The sequence below is a fragment of the Lichenostomus cassidix genome, chromosome 7, assembly GCF_008360975.1.
Source record: "Lichenostomus cassidix isolate B80296 chromosome 7, HeHo_3.0, whole genome shotgun sequence".
NCBI classification, from domain to species: domain Eukaryota; kingdom Metazoa; phylum Chordata; class Aves; order Passeriformes; family Meliphagidae; genus Lichenostomus; species Lichenostomus cassidix.
In genome coordinates this window covers 4,958,015-4,969,949 of record NC_139488.1, presented here as the reverse complement: position 1 = coordinate 4,969,949, position 11,935 = coordinate 4,958,015, and the positions used below count along the sequence as shown (strand labels likewise).

General features: G+C 55.7%; 1 protein-coding gene across 1 annotated transcript; it reads left to right on the top strand.

Annotated features, from left to right (window-relative positions):
• The first annotated feature begins 1,361 nt into the window (after positions 1-1,361).
• On the top strand, positions 1,362-10,211 carry LSS (lanosterol synthase). Its single transcript, XM_085065933.1, has 22 exons — positions 1,362-1,499; positions 1,608-1,785; positions 1,861-1,999; positions 2,078-2,186; positions 2,579-2,700; positions 3,006-3,102; positions 3,892-4,027; positions 4,245-4,353; positions 4,674-4,792; positions 5,199-5,296; positions 5,432-5,459; positions 6,068-6,124; positions 6,320-6,391; positions 7,090-7,140; positions 7,297-7,446; positions 7,793-7,889; positions 8,061-8,166; positions 8,395-8,460; positions 8,874-8,954; positions 9,230-9,400; positions 9,716-9,794; positions 9,881-10,211. The coding sequence occupies exons 1-22, from the start codon at positions 1,483-1,485 to the stop codon at positions 10,070-10,072; spliced, it is 2,274 nt and encodes a 757-aa protein (XP_084922059.1). The 5' UTR covers positions 1,362-1,482; the 3' UTR covers positions 10,073-10,211.
• The last annotated feature ends 1,724 nt before the right edge of the window (positions 10,212-11,935 follow it).

Sequence of the window (11,935 nt, the reverse complement as noted above, 5' to 3'; positions counted from 1 at the left end):
TCTCCCTCACAATGTGGGCTCTTCATGCCAGGCTCAGGGAGAAAAGCCAGCCTATTTCTTTGTCTCTCTGGTGTGTGTGGCGCCAGGCTCTGCCAGACCATGAGACAAAGGCCAGCGGTCATTGAACTGGGAGAAAAAAAAGTAATGAAAGCAGAGGAATTTGGGTGGGAGGGTGAAGAAGCTGCCAGTGCCTCTGCAGGGCTGCACTCACAGTCCCAGCAGGACTCCCAGGATTGCAGGGAGCAGGTTCCCTGGCACCTGCAAACACAGCAGCCAGAGGTGAGCTAGTTCCTGGCTGAATCCAGCTGAGGGTCAGACACAGAAAAATTTGTATGAAAACAAAGCCTAAGGAACAGGAGTTTGGCAACTATTAAACGTTTCTAAGGCAGGTGGGTTGTGCAGAGACAGAATAATAAAACCAAGTTGTTCATCCTCCATCACTGCCCTTAGGCAAATATTACCATAAATTATACTAAGATTTTGGCATCTACACGGAAGTGGAGATTCTTGCATGAACCTCATTTCAGACAGATTCATTATGACTTTCTTTTCTTTAACCAAAAATAAACGGACAATTAAGCCCCAAATACAACACCCATGTCAGTGGACTTTTAGAGTTCCCTCTGTTCATACAAACTGTGCAAGAGAAGGAGCACAGCTCTCCCTACTGAGGACCAGTGGGATAAGACACAAGTCAAAGACATTATCCCCATCCGTTATCCCTCCAAGAGAAGGCCAGCACCATCCAAAAACCATTTTGCTCTTACTGAACACAGCCAGGGCTGAACCAGTGCATGACCTAAGCCTAGTTTATAAAATAGATACCAGAATACACTTGCACCCAGACAGGTATCCCCAGTCCCTGGTGGCCCACGAGGACATGAGCTGGGCGCCCAGGCCGGGCCGGCGCTGTTTTGTTATTTCCACGGAGGCGGGGACAGTCGCTCTGGGGCTTGGCACTGTCACCCAAAGGGACAGGACGGCTGTCGCGGTAGGTGTGGGGATGGCACTCGTGGGGAAGCGAGCGATCGGTGTGCCGGGGCGGGCATGCGGGACGGAGGAGGCAGGTCCTGAGAATGGGCCGGGGGACCCACGGCAGGAGGGGACGGGGCGGGACGGGGATGGCACCGGAGTTGATCGGGGCGGGACGGGGATGGCACCAGAGTTGATCGGGGCGGGACGGGGACGGCACCGGAGCTGGACGGGGCGGGACGGGGATCGCACCAGGGCCGGGAGAGGCGGGACGGGGATGGCACCGGCGCTGGACGGGGCAGGACGGGGACGGCAGGAGTGCCGGGAGAGGTGGGACGGGGATGGCACAAGAGGCGGGACGGGGATGGCACAAGAGGCGGGACGGGGATGGCACCAGGGCCGGGAGAGGCTGGAGCGGGGCTGGGCTTCGTCCCGGCCCGCGGCCTCATTGGCTGCCGCCCGTGAGGCGATGTGGGCCCAGCCGGCGCGGCACCAGCGCTAGCCGCGGCGATGGCGGCGAGCAGCGGGTGAGTGCTCGCGGTGCGATCGGCAGGGCGATGGCGGGGGGTACCTGGTGGGTCCCGGCGGGGCGGAGCGGGGTGGCTGCCGCGGCTCACGGTGCCCGTGTCCGGCAGGGCGGTTCGGCGGCGCGGCGGCCCTCGGCGCTCGGCGGCGGCCACGGAGCTGCCGGCCTGGCGGCTGCGCTGCGAGGGCGGCAGGCAGCTCTGGCGCTACCTGGGCGATGGCGATGGTGATGGCGGGGAGCGGCGAGCGCAGACGGCGCTGGAGCAGCACAGCCTCGGGCTGGACACGGTGCGGAGGGGGCCGGGCAGGGCCGGTGGGGCTGTGCCCGAGGCGTCCCGCTGAAGTGCCGCCGTTTCCCCGCAGAGCTCGGCGCTGCAGACGCTGCCGGCGGCCGGCTCGGCCCGGGAGGCAGCCCGCAACGGGATGCGGTTCTACGCGGCGCTGCAAGCCGAGGATGGGCACTGGGCGGGCGATTACGGCGGGCCGCTGTTCCTGCTGCCAGGTGGGTCTGGGGCACCTGCCCGAGAGGTGAGTGCCTGGGGTTCGGCTCTCTACAGTGCCGGCCTGTCTGCTCCTCCAGGTCTCCTCATCACCTGCCACACGGCCAAAATCCAGCTGCCCGAGGGGTTCCGCAAGGAGATGGTACGCTACCTGCGCTCTGTGCAGCTCCCGGACGGAGGCTGGGGCTTGTGAGTAGCAAAGATGCTTCTTTGAGTGATGGCACCTCCAAGGTCCAGGACTTGGAGCTGCTGTCAGATCTGCCCAGGCTCAGGGAGGGGGACTCAGCACCTATGATACCTCTGGGTGGTTGGACTTGCTTGTGTAGCGCTCCAGCTACACTGTCACAGACATGGCCGTACCATGAAGTCTGGCCACATCTCATCTGTGGCACTATATCCCAAAGTATTGTGTGTGACAGAGTAGTGCAGAGCAATGTTTCTTCCTGCATTGGTGAGGTCCCTCTTGTCCAAAGTCACCCCTGGCATCCCACTTCATCCTAACAAAGACAGCCGTGGCTTGTGTCTGGCTAATGGCAGTAGATGACTAATGGCTGTGGTGTGTCTGTATATACTCCTGACAGACATGTGGAAGACAAATCAACAGTGTTTGGCACAGCTCTCAACTACATAGCCTTGAGGATCCTGGGGCTCGGACCAGATGACCCTGACGTTGTGCGGGCCCGTGTCAACCTGCACAGCAAAGGTCAGCATGGGGCTGGGACACTGGTGAGAGAGGTCTGGCCAGACCTGAGGGCTGCAGGGAACACAGGGGGCTGCCAGGAAGCAGAAGAACTCTTGTTCTTGCCCTTCTTGGCAACTGCATTTTCAATTAATGACAGGAGCTATGTTGCTTTTTTGTACCATTGCCTGCTCGCCCTGTTTTGGATCGTGTATCCCAGCCATGTAGTGTACTCCCAAACATGGGGAGAAGTGGGCCCTGTGATGGGGAAGAAAGCAGGTAGCTGCCATGGCTGTGTTAACACTGAAAGCTGATATTTTTCTGTGCAGGAGGTGCCGTGGGAATCCCTTCCTGGGGCAAGTTTTGGCTGGCTGTCTTGAATGTTTACAGCTGGGAGGGAATGAACACGCTTCTCCCAGAGATGTGGTATGTGCTCCCTCACTGTGGAGAAGGAGCTGCTGTCAGTCCTGCCACCAGCCTCTACCCAGAACTGTCCTAGCCACTGGTGTTTGCTGGGATAACCCAAGCTCTGTCCAGGAACTAGAAGTGCCCAAGCTGCTTGTCAGCTGGGAGCTAGCAGCAGGCCAGCCAGTGGGTGGATAGCACTGAGCACTGCCTCCAAGGGAGATGCCAGAGCATAGTCCTGTTAGCATTTCCCACAGGGTCCCTAAAGCATTCATGTGCTCCCTGCCTGCCACCAGTATGTTTGGGCAGCCAGAACTAGCCCTGAGCAGGAAGGGACAGCCACATGTAAGGCTGCCAGCCCTAAACCCTTGCTTATACCCTGCCTAATTACTCAGAGGGCTGAGGGGTGTCAGAGAGGGGAAGTGTATGACACTATCCCTGGAGGAAATCAGGGGCTGCACGGTACCAAGGACTGCTGGTGCTTTCTCAGCAAATGCCATTAACTGTCAGTCCAGCCCTGTGCCTTCAAAGTCCCGTGTGACTGTCCTGGCTTCTCCCCTTCCTCTTCCTTGATCTTGAGGACCTCCCTGCCCTGTGTCAGCTGGGCCTGGAGTGGTGTCAGGAGAGGGTATCCCTGTTGGAGGGGGGATCTGAGCAGGGCCAGGCTCTGTGTATATCCTGTATTGCAGGGGACAGAGAAAGGCATGCCCTGCTCTGGGCATTCTGCACAACATCTCTCCATGTTGCCCCTGGTTTTCTTTGTTCCTCACTGCAGCACTTTCTCTGTTGCTGTGGCTTTTTCTTTCTCAGGCTGCTTCCCACGTGGTTTCCAGCCCACCCCTCACGGCTCTGGTGTCACTGCCGTCAGGTTTACCTTCCCATGAGCTACTGCTACGCCAAGCGTTTGTCAGCAGAAGAGGACGAGCTCATCCGGAGCTTGCGGCAGGTAATGAAGGAGCTGATCCTACTGGACAAGGATACATGGCTCCATGACCATCTGCTCTGCTGGCCATGTCCTTTGTGGGCCAGCCCCTGGCTTGCCAAGTGGCAGCTCTCATACCTGCATGGTCTCTGTCAGACAGCACAGCCAGCTCCCAGCAGGAACTGCCCCAGGTACTTGGTCCTGGCTGGCCATGCTGATGCCCTTTGCTGTCTCGTGGCAGGAGCTGTATGTGCAAGATTATGCCAGCATAGACTGGCCAGCACAGAGGAACAACGTGGCTGCCTGTGATGTGTACACCCCACACAGCTGGTTCCTGGATGCTGCCTATGGTGAGTGTGGGAGCTGCTGCAGGGGATACCAAAGCTGCCTTTTACTCTCAGAGCTCTTTAGAGGCTACTACCAGCTGCTGGTGTACGTTCTGCAGCTGGGATGGAGACAGGGATTATGTGATCTGTGGGCTTCTCCCGCGCTGAGAGTAGCAGGGCCTTATGCCCATGTCCTCAGACCACTCTGGGGCAGAGCTTTGCTCTAGCCTGACGCTTTGCTCAACTGGTTGTTGTGTGAGCTGGGGTGCAGCCTGCCACAGCAAGTGAATCTGGCTGCACAGGGTGGGGTTTTTTTCACTGCATGTCCCTTTGTTCTCCTGTAGCAATCATGAACATGTATGAAGCCCACCACAGCACTCACCTGAGGCAGCGAGCCATTACAGAGCTGTATGACCACATCAAGGCTGATGATAGATTCACCAAGTGCATAAGCATCGGGCCGGTGAGACACTTGTTAATCCTTTAACATCTCACCTTTTGTTCTTTAAGGACCAGCTTGTGCAATTGTGGCATGTAATCATAATCACCAGATCTTGCTCAACTCCTGCTGGTGCTCAAGAGCTTAAGGCTAACAGGGCACAGGAGATGCAGAGGGCGTGGGAACAGGTGTGGCCCTCGTGAGGTGTATCTCTCCTTCAGGTCCAGGGAGATGATCTGAGAGGAAGCTCTGGAGTAACCTCATGGCATCTGCGCCACTAACTCTGCTGTGCTGGGTGATGCCACAGGCGGAGCCTTTGGGATCAAGGGTGGGACAACCTCTGGATGGCTTTGTGTTGAGTGGGGGGGATATGTGTCTCTGAGGCTGGAAGAAGCTCTGTCCAGATCAGTGACAATGCTCCTCTTGGCAGATTTCCAAGACGATCAATATGCTGGTTCGCTGGTTTGTGGAAGGGAAGGACTCCCCAGCTTTTCAGGAGCATGTTTCCAGAATCCCTGACTATCTCTGGTAAGGGCTGAGTGTGACCACCTGGCACAGCACAGGGCTTGGATCTCTGTGGATTAGGCACACCATGGCTCCTGACTTGCCTCCTCGTGCTCCCACTGTGCCTGTGCTGCAGCACTGTGCTCTCTCCTCCCACAGGCTGGGCCTTGACGGCATGAAGATGCAGGTGAAGTGCTGTAGGAGTTCAGCTGTGACTGAAGGGACCCTGGTGTGCTGGGGCAGCCTGTGGAGTAATGGGATAGCGTGTTCATCCCAGGCCTGAGCTCCTGGCATCTCACCTCTGCTGTCTGGTGGCCTTCTGTGTCTCACTGCCACTTCCCCAGCTATGCCAGGAGGGAGTACTGTCTATCCTGCTAGTTTGCCTCCCTGTGGCTGTGAGCTGAGAGGGCAGTGCTAAGCCCCCATTCCCTCCATCCTCATGAGTCCTGGGAGAAGGGCAGGAGAAAGCCAGGCCCCTGATCCTGCATGTGGGCTGAGCTCTGCTTCTCTGAGCCATTGTGTCCTTCTGCTCCTTAATGCTAGCCACCTCTCCTGCCTTGGCTGTGCACAGAGCAGGCTGAAGCAGCTGTTATATTTCATTTCCCTTGCTGTCCCTTGACCTGCTTCATCTATCCTCTCTGTGCCAGCTCATCAGCCATGATGCAGGGTGACATAAAACAGGGTGGAGGGAGCTGGTGGGGGTAATGCAGGAGGGCTGTGCTGTTCCATAGACCCCACAGCTGGGTCAGGCTGCTGCTAGCACCTGCCTCTCATTATCTGTTTTCTCTGTTCCAGGGCACAAACGGATCCCAGCTCTGGGATACTGCTTTTGCCATCCAAGCCTTCTTGGAGGTAATGTACTCTTCAGTGCTACCTGCTGCCTTGGGAAATGGTCTCTACTCACATCCCCAAATACCAGAGTTCCTGCTGTGCACCCTCTTGGAGCTCTGCTGTGCCAGTTCTGGCCTGGCATCCTGTGACTGAGTTGGGAAAACACAGCTGGCTACATCCCCTTGCTGACTGCTCACTGTGCATCTCTGGTTTTAGGCAGAAGCCCAGGAGATGCCTGAATTCACCTCCTGCCTCCAGAACGCCCATGGGTTCCTCCAGTTCTCCCAGGTGAGCAGAGCAGGTCAGTGGTGTCTCACACTGGCTGTGCAGGCTTGGCTGTTGCTCAGAACCCTGTTGGATGCATCTTTTGCCTTCTGAAGAGATCTTCTGAAAGGCTGGACTAGCAAAGTCCTAGGAACAGTCTCCTGTTTTTTGCTCCCTGTTTTCAGGGAACCATCTTTGAAGCTTGGAGAGGACCTTGGCCAGGCTCAGGGATGTTTGGGATGGCTGCCTGAGCTTAGAGAGGCTGGAAAACTGAAAGCTTGGACTTTTTTGCCCTTTATCTTGTCTGGTACTGACAGATTTGAGGCACCCTTCTGGGAAACCTGGGGTCATTGGATAGTGACTGTATGAGCTCTGCTTCTGCTGGCCAGGCCAGCAGTGGCTCAAGGTGAGGGTCACTGTCAACAGCAGCTTGGTGCAGATGCTGTCATGGGTTTTGTTCATGGTGCTGCCAATGGGAGCATTGAAAGCAGATGATTCCCTGGCAGGAAAGCTCCCAAAGGGGACTTTAGCAACAATTGCTGAAACCAGGCCAAAAGGAGATTTCTCCCTTCTCCAGAGCTGACCTCTTTCCTATCTGCTTCCCTCAGTGGAAGGCAGGTTCTGTCCACTCCCCATTGGTTCTGCACCTGCAATGGTTTCAGCCCATGGTCCTGCAGCCAGGCACCTCCAGGCTGTCCTCATTTGTTTCTTGTCTCCTGCAGATCCCAGAGAACCCTCCCGACTACCAGAAATATTATCGCCATATGAACAAGGTATGATGGCTGGCACTGGTCTCTGAAGGATGCATGACTGGGGCAGGGATTTAGGCTGAAGGAATAGGAATCAGGGGCAGCACCTGCTCTCTTCCAAGAACAGAGTGGGTGAGGGAAGGTGATTCTGCTCCCTAAGCCCACCTGATCCTTTTCCAGGGTGGCTTCCCCTTCAGCACACGGGACTGCGGTTGGATTGTGGCAGACTGCACAGCAGAGGGCCTGAAGGCAGTTATGCTGCTGCAGGAGAAGTGTCCCTTCATAGACAAGCTTGTGCCCCCTGAGCGCCTCTTTGATGCTGTGAATGTGGTAAGAGCTGCGAAAACTAGGGCCAAGGGACATGCAGGCCTGTAAGAGAAGCCAAGGCCTGAGGAGTTGTTGAATCTGGTATTAGATGTGGTGTTAGATCTAGTTAGATCTGAGCTAGTACGAGGCCTGGGGTGGCAACATCTTTGCTGTGATACAGAGCTGCCTAGCGACCTAATGGGATGTGATAGCCCAGATTGGGCCTGCCTGTCACTGGTTTGGTACCTAGGTTTTCTGCCAGCCCCATAGACCTGTGGGTCTGACATTGTCCTCACAGCTGGCTTGGGGCCAGACTGGAGTGGTACTACCCATGAGGTTGTCCCACCCTCCTCTCTGCTTGTCTGGACAGTTGCTGAGCATGAGGAACTCGGATGGAGGCTTTGCCACGTATGAAACCAAGCGAGGAGGCCACTTACTGGAGCTGCTGAACCCCTCAGAGGTGTTTGGTAAGGAGAGCTGGGGGGGCTGGTTGCTCTGCCCACTGTGAAGGGACAAAGTGGCCTGGGCTCACCATGATCAGTGCGTGCCTGATGTGGGATCAGTGCACCACTGGCAGTGGCTGGCCTGGAGGCTTCCCCACACGGGCTGTGGCACTGATAGCCTTTGTCTGCTGGCAGGTGACATCATGATTGACTATACATACGTGGAATGCACATCAGCTGTCATGCAGGCGCTGAAACACTTCCAGAGCCAGTTCCCTGAGCACCGAGCCCGGGAGATCAGGTAAGGAGGCACTGAGATGAGAGCTGGGCAGGGGAGAAGACAGGCTCACTGTCCCAAGCTGCCTGCCCTGGCCTCCTGAACAATGTAGCTGCCTGTCTGCATGCTCTTGCTGCTTGTGCCCTCCAATAATGGGACCCATCAAAGCCTCAGAGGGGCTGATGGAGCCCCCAGTGAAGCAGACACTGAGTTTGAGGTGCTTCTGAAGTGGATGACTTCTTTCCTGTCCAGGGAGACTCTGCAGAAGGGCCTGGATTTCTGCCGCAAGAAGCAGCGAGCAGATGGGTCCTGGGAAGGGTAAGCTGCGTTCCCAGCACCCAGTTTTCTTCTGGCTGCCCCAGTGTGAAAGGGATCATAACAGCAAGTGTTCCGGGCTGGCAGGATCTGTGGGAGGGGAAGTAGGGGCTGATCCTCTCTAGCTGCTGTGCTTTGCTCTGTTAGTCTCCTTCCAGCCTAAGTAGAACAGGTACCTTGTGCATTGCACAAGACCCGGAGAAGTCTGAGGTGGCTCCAGTTTCTGTGGTCTGTTCTGCTGACACCTGAGTTAGCTGGGAGCAGGTGCTGGTGGGACTAGGCATGGTTGAGCCATGGGGGAAGGCAGGCTGCATCTCTGTGCGTGGCTCTGCTCTTCTGTGAGCACAGCCATGATGCAGCCTGCCTCTCCCTGTGGCCTCACACCCCTGACAGTGCTTCTCTCACCTCCCTCCTAGGAGCTGGGGGGTTTGTTTCACCTACGGCACCTGGTTTGGTCTGGAGGCGTTTGCCAGCATGCAGCACATGTACCTCGACGGGTGAGAAGGGGATGTGTGGGTGCCCTGTCCCTACCTGCCTCCTGGGCCAGGGTAGGACTCTGTGGTGGGGCTGGGTGGATGCCCTGGCTGTGCCTGAACTCTCCTGCCTCAGGGACTGCTCCTCCTACATACTGTGCCTGCAGGCACTTGCTGCCTGACCCTCAAACTCTCGGGGCAGTCCTGGCCACGGGCACCACTTCTCTTGGTCTTGTTGAACCTCATCCAAGCCCTCTCTGTCCCCAGTCCTGTCTTGATTCTGGTCCCCATCCCTGCAGGACTGCCTGCCAAGAGGTGGCCCAGGCCTGCCAGTTCCTCGTCTCCAAGCAGATGGCAGATGGAGGATGGGGAGAGGATTTCGAGTCCTGTGAGCAGCGCAAGTATGTGCAGAGTGCTGAGTCGCAGATCCACAACACCTGTTGGGCCCTGCTGGGGCTCATGGCTGTCAGGTAAGAGCAGCTCCACCTGGCCCCAGTGCTCAGGGGAAAGGGAGATGCAGGCTGGGTTGGGTGACCTTGGGCCTGGCTGGTGTGAGCCAGCGCAAAGCAAAGCTTTTGATTACAACTACAGGCCTCCAGCCTGGGAAAATGTTGCCATATTCATAATAGCTAGTGTCTTGGGGTTGTGGGTAGCCCTTCCCAAAGCACTCAGCAAGCCTGGGACAAGCTTAGGGCAGCCTGGAGGTGGTTGAGTTCCCAGGTATGTGGATGGGGGTTTGCAGATGGTTTGGATAAAGATGCTCACGTCTCCCTTGTGCTTCGCAGGTACCCTGACATCAGTGTGCTTGAAAGGGGCATTAAAGTGTTGATGGATAAGCAGCTGCCCAACGGGGACTGGCCTCAGGTACATCTTCAGTCTTCCCAAGGTGTTCCTGAGCACGCAGCAGTCCCCTGTCACTCATTCCATTCTGCTCTCTGCTTGTCTCCCAGGAGAACATCGCTGGGGTGTTCAACAAGTCGTGTGCCATCAGTTACACCGCGTACCGCAACGTCTTCCCCATCTGGGCGCTGGGGCGCTTCTGCCGCCTGCACCCCAACAGCCCTCTGGCTGGGCAGCTGCAAGCCAGAGCCAGACCCTCAGCTGGGGCAGGGCAGGAGGAGCAGGGAGTCCTGTCTGCTTGAAGCTGGGACACTGGAGATGCCATGGCCCTGGACTTGTCTTGGATCCTGGCATCTGCATGGGGCCACAGGGGTGTGTGCTGCGTGGGATATCTCAGTGCTGCCCTTGTCATGTGGACTGCTACCTCTGCCAGAGAGGGGTGGTGCCCTGGTGCTGCAGAGCCTCTGCTTGCTGTTGAACCTCTTCTAAACATTCCCTTTCTAAGGTTTTTTCCAGATATATTCTTCCCCACATGGGGAGTGAAGTGCCTTTTCAGACCATTTTGAAGATCTGACAATACTGCCACGCTGTGTTGTATTCCACATCTGGACAGACTCTCATGCTGGGTTGCAAGGCTGCCTTTATCCTCCCAGGCTGTCTGTCTATACCAAGAGTGTGGGATGTGGGGCCTTCCCTGTGCCCAGCATCGTGGTGGGGGGCACTGCACAATCTCTGCTGAGCTGACCTCTGTACTGTGGGTGCCAGTGATGGCCTTTGAATTGCTCTCTCTGCTCTGGGACCTGTGCTGGGAGGGGAAGGACACCTGTCCTCCCCTAGATGTGTGGGAAAAAAGAGTGCTTTGCTTAATTTTGTTATTGTTCTGTCCCCAAGCCGATGGCACCTAGCTTCCACAGGTGAAGTAACCACCAGCCCTTGGAAAAGGGGCAGCTGAAGCAGAAAGCTGTGAGGTGGTTGGCATCATGGCACAGCCTGAGCCCCGGGGCTCCAGCCTTCCCCCAGCTCAGGCCATGGTGCTGTGGGGCATTCACAAGTCCTTGTCAGAGCTGGAAGTCAGCTGGGATAATAAATTGCTAAAGGTGAAGCAAGAGGAACTTTACTGTGTTCTTCTCCTTACTGTCTGCTAGTATGTGTCCCAGGCAGAGGGAAGCTGTCACAGCAGCCTCATGTCACCTGGCTTGGGTTGCCTGTCCCCAGACATGGGCACCATCTCCACCAAACCATGCTTGGGAGCCTGTCCTTCCTCCAGTGCATTTGGCCCCAGAAAAATATAATGGAGGAAGCAGCTGACTAAAGGGGAATGATCACTTCCCTCATCCTGCTGCTTACACTCATGTGGATAAGCAACATAGAAAAACTTAAGAAGATTCAACTCAGGCTGTCTCAACTCAGCCCTGTTTGCCTTTTCCAAACTCTGGACATCCTTACATCTGTCTGTGATATTACTCTGCATTTAAATTTCTTCTTGCTGAAACTGAATTATTCAAGTGTCATGTGGTGATGTGTCTTGAGAGGACTTGGCTGTGTGGATTTCACCTATTGTTAAAATCTGCTACAGGCTTCAATTTTGGATTGAGCACATGCAGAAGAGATACAGAATATATTCAGCATAAATCTTGTTTGATGGAAACTGCTTCTTCCAGGAGTCCTCTGACACTCTTCCCAGGGATCTTCTACAGTGTTTTGATCTCTGATTTCAGAGATCCCAGGTGTCAGCCCTAGATCCCTCCCAGGATGCTACCTGAGGTGATTTTTCTCCTTTCTAGCCAAGATTCATCCCAGACATCTCGAGTCTTTTGATCTATGGTTTTGGGACCTGACAATCCTGGGTGGCAGCTCCAGACTCCTCCAAGAAAACTTCCTGAGATTATTTTTCTGTTTTGGAGGAAATCTGTTTCTCAGGAGTTGTAGCATATGAAAAGAAATAGAAATGCAGACTGGTTTTTTTCATGCAATGAAGGGAGATCCAAGACTTAGCCATGACCACAGTGATCCTAAGCACTGTCTCTTGACGTTGTGCCACCCACTTTGTCCCACAGGCACTTCCACTGTCATGGTACACTTAGGAGGAGGCAAGTGACCCTCAGGGTCTGTACAGGAACCGGTACTCTTTAATATTTTTATGAATGACATAGATGAAGGGATCA

What these genes read in the sequence shown, in the direction of transcription:
- LSS (XM_085065933.1), top strand. An exon ending in GTTCCTGGATGCTGCCTATG is followed by an intron (nt 4,354 to 4,673) that starts GTGAGTGTGGGA and finishes GTTCTCCTGTAG; the next exon opens with CAATCATGAACATGTATGAA. An exon ending in TTGACGGCATGAAGATGCAG is followed by an intron (nt 5,460 to 6,067) that starts GTGAAGTGCTGT and finishes TCTCTGTTCCAG; the next exon opens with GGCACAAACGGATCCCAGCT.